General features: G+C 44.7%; 1 protein-coding gene across 1 annotated transcript; it reads right to left on the bottom strand.

The window, feature by feature from the left end:
- LOC111236812 (hairy/enhancer-of-split related with YRPW motif protein 1-like) lies at window positions 1-2,071 on the bottom strand. The gene is made up of 5 exons (XM_022765674.1): window positions 1,913-2,071; window positions 1,679-1,751; window positions 1,498-1,581; window positions 1,289-1,370; window positions 1-1,166 (listed from the first exon to the last, which is right to left on the bottom strand). The coding sequence occupies exons 1-5, from the start codon at window positions 1,996-1,998 to the stop codon at window positions 553-555; spliced, it is 939 nt and encodes a 312-aa protein (XP_022621395.1). The 5' UTR covers window positions 1,999-2,071; the 3' UTR covers window positions 1-552.
- Window positions 2,072-6,913: the final 4,842 nt, after the last annotated feature.

Raw genomic sequence — 6,913 nt, forward strand, 5'->3', positions numbered from 1 at the left:
TTTATTGGTCCAAAAAAATATTACAAATAGATACAAGAATGCAATACACATTTCCAGTTCTCAAGTGGTTAGTTTTCCAACGATGGCACATACAATATGCATATTCTTTTCCACAAATTCTGACATCGCTAAAGCAGCAGACCGAATTGAGTAATTCTACATCTTATTAAATACAGACGTCTGTGCTTGACAAATGTAGAAGTTTCAGTATCTGGTCTACAAAATATTACCAATAAATTTGTGCTTACAGTAAATCTATGTATGGCCCATACGTCATATCACTCTATCAGTCCTCAAGCTGGAGACAGTGCATGTTCACTAAATTAGTTATCCATTTAAACTAGTAACAAAAATCCTTTAGTAATGACATACTGAGCGGAAACGACATCCTTCAGCAACCTCCTCCACTTATTCTTTATACTTAATAAAATAAATTCATTCTGTTTTGTTCCACTGTGTTTTATTGCTATAAAAACAGATGAGGCAGGTTGTCCTGCCAAGTCTGTGGTGGTGGGCACAGCTCAGCTGTTGCCTTCAGTCCAGTTGTTAGCTTCAGAAGGCCCCAATCTCCGTGCCCCAAGGCCTGTAAGGCTTTGACAGGGTGGAGGAGGGGCTCACCGTGCTGAGGGCCGTCGGGGAGACGAGAGGGAAGGCACTGAAGGAGAGGGGGAAGGCCGAAAGCGAGGAGAGGGATGAGAGGAGTGGTGGCGAAAGCTTAGATGTTGGCACAGGCAGATTGAGGGGCAGCGAGCCGTTGGGAGAAACCCTGAGGGACTCTGTGGGGGGCATGACACTGAGTCTGGATGTCCCAGATGCCTCACTGGAGGAGGAGGAAGATGTAGAGGAAGAAGAGGAAGAAGAGGAGGAGGGTGGGCTACTGTTGCTTCTGGTTGCAGGTGTCCTGCCCTGGGGGTGTTGTAGGAGGAGGGGGTGGGGGAGATGGGCAGGGGCACTTCCATAGGCAGACCCCCAGGCCAAGTGTTCCAGTCCAGTGTGCACCTCCCTCTGAGAGGCGTAGCTGCTGAGGTGGGACACCAAGCGTACACGGAGGGGGTCTGTACTGTCCCGACCCTCGATGATGCTAAGGTAGCGAGCGGTCTCTGCCAGGCACTCCCTGAAGCCCAGGCTGCGGTAATCCTTAGCAAGAGCATGAGCCTCAAAGTAACCTGTCAGGGAAGAGAGCGGAGTCAGAGGTTAGAAACATGTGGTTCAAAGCATATTTTATAATCATGAATTATGTATGAACGAACTTACTTTTATTAACCAAAGACAAAAAAGGTGCAGTTACCTTTGCCACCAGATGCATGAAGCATCTTCAAATGGTCCACAGTCATTTGCAATATTTCTGCTTTTTCCAGTTTAGCTGATCCCTGTGAAGACAGAGAAAAGAAAGAATAGTTTTACTCTTCATGAAATGAATGGGGTATTTCCCATTAGATCTGTATAGGCAAATGTGCCTCTACTCATAAGATAGGAATGGAAGTATAACCAATGTACCTGTTTCTCAAAGGCACTTGGCACCAATCTCCTCAGTTCTGACAGACTGTTGTTGATTCGGTCACGTCTCCGTTTTTCAATGATCTGTTCAAAAAAAAAAGAAGAAACAATGTAATAAAGGTCACAAATAGAAAAAAAAACAATGGCGTGTATCAGTGCAGCACATGATGAGTTTCCTTACCCCTCTGCGTCTTTTTCTTGCTTGAACTTGGGTGGTAGTGGAGGGTGACATCGAGCCGTGAGAATCAATTTGTCTGAAAGGTAAAGCAGCAATAAATAATTTTTTGTTATTGAACAATGGCAAGATAACAAATAGAAATACGCGTCAAATAAAGTTGAAATGTTGCGGTCAGTTAATCCATATTCTGCCTCAGAATATGATATGATAATTATTTAGAAAAAGAAGTTAACATACCCATTTTCGTCGCCGCTATCTTTCTCCACCTCAACATTGTCGTCCAGCTCGCTGTCCGATGAGCTGTAGTTGTGGCTTCGCTTCATTTTTCTTTCACACAGCCTGCAGAGATCAGAAGACTCCTCGCAGAGAAAACTCCAGCGGTGCACTGACACCAGAGCGTCTGTGCAACAGTTTAAACGTCAGATCTGCTTCTGCTGGGATTATTTTCACACCGCGGAGAGGGGGGCGGGGTCCCCCGATGGTGTGGGCGGTGCCCGAAACGATTCGAGCCTGTTAAAATCCAGATGGCATTTGAGTGACACGTGCTTTGAAAATAATAGTAATGAGGAAAAGACAATAAAAAAAATCAAAAAATCAATGAAACAAGCCCAACATTTCAGAGAGGAAAGCTCCAGTGAAGATGTTGAGGCCCATGTTTGAAATGTTTTCAATTGATATCGAATGCATCATTTTCGCAGAATGCATTTAGAACTTGATATTCAAAATGTTTCTTGTGAAGAGCGCTGAGGTTGGTCCTTTTCTCCTGTGACAGCTCAGGCTGGCTGGTACACTCCTGGCCTCAGGTCCCATAGTTTCCCTGCTGGGACCCTAGTCCGTGAGCAACAGGCCCCATTATAGTGGGAGCCCTCTTCTTCTTTGGTGTTGTGGAGGACACACGGCCTATTAGCAGAGTGTGTTGTTCATTGTCTGCTGTCAGCTGTGTGGTTCCACAGCGGCACTGATCAGCCGGGAGGCCCAACATTAGTCAGTCAGTGTTGCCAGGCTCTCCTAGGAAACACCCACCACCACCCCTCTCTCTCTTCCACCTCCTCCCCAACTGACTGGCACAGGGAGACCTTCCCAGGGAATCATTCATCCACTGCGGGTGAAAACAGTGAACCTCGCTCTGCTCTGCTGTGAAACAGAAATGTTTTTAGAAGCTTGAGCTAAATGCAAACACAGATGGACGCTTTGCTTCTGAGCTACATTAAAACAAAACAACCAAGCCTACGTTGGCATAAGCGGCAAAACATATATGCGGCTCACTCTGGATAGGGAGCAAGGGTGGTCTGCAGAAGGTGTGATAATTTTGACCCTTTTAATACGCTTGGGTCAGAGGTCAAACTATATAAAAACACGGCAGCTTTCATTGTTTATGTTCCACTGTGTAACTGATCCCTCCTGGCTCTTGTTCTAGTCTGTATTAGGGAGAAATACATAAATATATATACAGATATTTCTGCCTTTATGTATATATGTATTTATATGTCATTCAAGGCAAATATTTTAATAAGTGTGTAATCGCAAATTAACACAACTTTCATTTTAAGTTACATTAAGTTTTAATAGGTTAAATGAGTAGATGTTAGTCATTGTCATTGCAACCAAAAGTTGTATTTAGTCTACTGATGAAACCATAATAGTTCAAATTATTTCCATCCTAGGCTACTCCCACTCCACTCCAGACTACATTTATCATAAATACTTCTTATTTTGCAGATTCGGATTTTACATAGCCTATTAAACATATATCCCGTGTATAAAAGTAGTTAATTTAAACCATAACCCTCCACATCATTAAATTATTTCTCACATGTTTTTGCATCAATATTAATGATATAATAATCAGTCAATCATTCACAGAAGCCATTGAGCATTATGACTACCTTTATTTTTGATACTTTACTTTTACATAAGCGAAAGATCTGACTCTTTCTTCCACCACAGCCCTCATATTCTGTAAGTTGACATTTAAAATGCATAACACTATTACTATAAAAACAGCAGTCACATGTCAGTCTTTTCTCTCTGTCAGGAATGCAAGGTCTGGGAAACGACAGAACTTGAGGCTGGGATAATTCCTGCATTGAGTCTGACATGTCTGGTAAGGCCATCAGTGGGAGCGTGACCCCCCCCCCCCTTTGCTGTCTTCCATTCCAGTACCTTGTAGAGGAGCAGCTGTTTCTCTGCTCTGTCCATCAGGTCAGTTGTTAACTTGGTGCGTTGGGAGCTGGACAAGTGCGGATGAGAGCTTGATTCCGGGGAGCAACTGCAGGCCAACACGCTGTTCCCAGAATGTCAGAGGGGTTACAGTGGTGACAGATACAATGTGCAAGCTTCAGTCATTCTGTTGATGCAGAGAGTGTGGATGAGCCTTCACACTATCACTATATACACACACACACACACACACACACACACACACTGATCATTGACCCCCCCCCCCTGACAGCACGCACTCTCACTAAAAATCATGCCTACCTTCACCCACTTTGTGCATTTCTACACTCACATGCTCGCACTCGGTGGATTTATAGACCTTAACATGTGCATAATCCAGTGCTGAAAAACACGCGAGGCCTGCATACTCCCTCTCTGGACAGGATTTCACATGAAGTCATGTGTATTGCTCTTCACTCCAGAAATATTTTGTGCTAGTGGGACAGATTTGGACACGGATACCAGTTAGATCAGTACAAGCCCTCCCCTTGCTCTTTGACTAAACCATACATGGCCTCTCCGTGACACTCTGCTGAATGGCAGCTTGAGTATATTCAGGATCACTTCAGTATTGTTTATGATACTATTATGGTAATAGGACTCTACACGTCCACCGGGTCGACGGGACAGGCAGGTTGACATGTTCTCCATTAAGCAGACACAACCCACACTCCTCACACCTGACTGTCAAGGTCCCTCACATTAGCGCTGACATTGCTGTGGTCTATTAAACATAATTAAGATTCTTCATCCAAAAACCTTGACTTTTCACCCGTGGCATCACAGCTTTTTCTCAGCCTCCAACCCAGTTGACTTTTGAAGAATTTGGTTATAGATCCTATAAAATTTCCTCTCCTATTTGAGTGTGTTTGATTTGAGCTCATTTGTCTGTGATTGCCCTGTTTCTCTGTATTATTTTTTACATATAATAACTTGACAAGCATGCCAAACTGCCTGTTGACCCTGTTCCTAACTTGGTACCAATTTGAAGAAACTACTCGCAAACCAGTGCCAGGAAGCTAAGAGGTATAAGCAAGCATTTGTTTGAAACTGGCGTGTGCCCAGCTGCCTTCCTCAATCTTCCCTTAGGTTTCCCTTGGTGACTCTTTGTGTGCAAGAGTGCGGCCTGATTGTGTGCTGGTGTGTCTGCATGTGTTTATGTGTGTGTTGACCGAGAGTGTGCGAGTGTGTTTAGGAGGTGCTGTTTCCCACAGCCCTGATCTAATTCCGTGGTAACTCAATCTCCGTGTGAGCGCTTCCCGGCGAGTGTTCTCCCACCCGTCGACAGTCTCTCTCTGGCTGGCTGAGTGGCTGAGTGTGTCTGACAGAGGCCGGCTCAGTCCCATTGGACCCCAACCCGCCCCCACCCCCCCGTTCCCCCTCACTCCACCTCCGTCCTACCCACCCTCCCATCAGGATTGATTTACTATGTCAACCGTTGGGGCTGTCGGCAGCAGCGACGCTCGCAGCCGTGCCTGCATCCTGTGTGCACACCATCCTGACATCTTATACCTGTCATTCAACAACTGCTGCAGTGAAGTTTGCATTTGGGTGTGTGCGTGTGTGTGTGTGTGTGTGTGTGTGTGTTGAGGGGGAGGAGTTGGGGTGAAAGTGGACATTTGTGTGTGTGAGATCATCCCTTATCTATGTTTTATTCAGATAGAGTGGAGGGTGCATAAAAAATAGTATGAACTTTGCTGCATGTGTACGTACATGAGCTATGGCATTATGTAAGAAAATGCCACCCATGCTGTCTGACTGAGGGAAATGTCTCCCACACAGCTTCCATACAACAATGTTATCCTATGGGCCACAGCTTCCTGCCTGTCCCCTCTGGTTCCAGTCAGCACCCAGGCGCTATATTGGGCAGGGACCAGACCAGGCCTGAGACCCAATCCCACAGTTTGACCGTAATACACCCGCCATCTCATTCTTTACTTTCCTGCCTTTGTTGGCATGCATTCTCCTTGTGCTTTTGGATAGGTAAAGCCAGAGAGGATATGCTGACTTCCTTGTTTCTTTGTTTAGCAGGAGCTTTTTTTGTAAATCCTTTTTTCTTCTGAGGATAGCTCTTCAGGTCATAATACTGACACCAGGATCTCTGCACCGGCTGCCAATTACAGGGCTCAGAGTCAATTACAGGGCATAAGCAGCATTTTGAAAAGAATCAAACAATACTTTGAACTCTGACATGGACAACTTTATGTGCTGGCTTGAAATAGATAATAAAAAAAAAACTGTGACCTGAGTCACAACCTGAATAAATGAAATATATTCCATCCCTTTTTCCATAATGGTGCACACTCAAGCACAATGGCCCCGAACTATTATATTGTTCATGAGGTTTACAAGAATGCTGCCCATTACCAGTTAACTTATGCAAGCCCACAATAGAGGGAAAGCAGATCATAAGACTGGTTCCCAAATAAGCGCAACAGGAGACAGCACGTGATGTTGACACAGAGAAAGGAGGACCACGGAGCGAGCTACTTTTAAGGCCACACATTGTGTTGCCACAGGAAAAACATTGTTTGCATATCAATGGAGTGTGTGTCTGTGTGTATATGTGTGAGGTAAGGCGGAGGGGAGTTTGGGGCTCTAATTGAAATGTATCTCCTGGTTTACATCACGCAAAGGGAATCTCACAGGCACCGGCCATATGAATTATTAGTTAAGCTGCAGAAAAGTTAAAATGGCTTCGTTCTGCAGTGTGTGTGTGTGTGTGTGTGTGTGTGTGTGTGTGTGTGTGTGTGTGTGTGTGTGTGTGTGTGTGTGTCTGCACTGACATGATTGGTCACTGCCGGGGGAAATCTGTGTTGTAAAGCAGGTCTGTCTCTGAGGATCAACTATCATGCTATGAGTAACTCCTTTACACTGCCTCTGAAACCTAGGCCAAGGCTGTTGGTGGGTTATGCAAGGTTTGTTATTTGCCTGATGCAATTTGGAATAAAATCTGATTAGTGACTATAGCAACTAATATTTTTAGACAGAAGAGAGAAACAGAAAAAAGAGACAATT

This window comes from Seriola dumerili, unplaced genomic scaffold (genome assembly GCF_002260705.1).
Source record: "Seriola dumerili isolate Sdu_G_001 unplaced genomic scaffold, Sdu_1.0 BDQW01000723.1, whole genome shotgun sequence".
Classification (NCBI taxonomy): domain Eukaryota; kingdom Metazoa; phylum Chordata; class Actinopteri; order Carangiformes; family Carangidae; genus Seriola; species Seriola dumerili.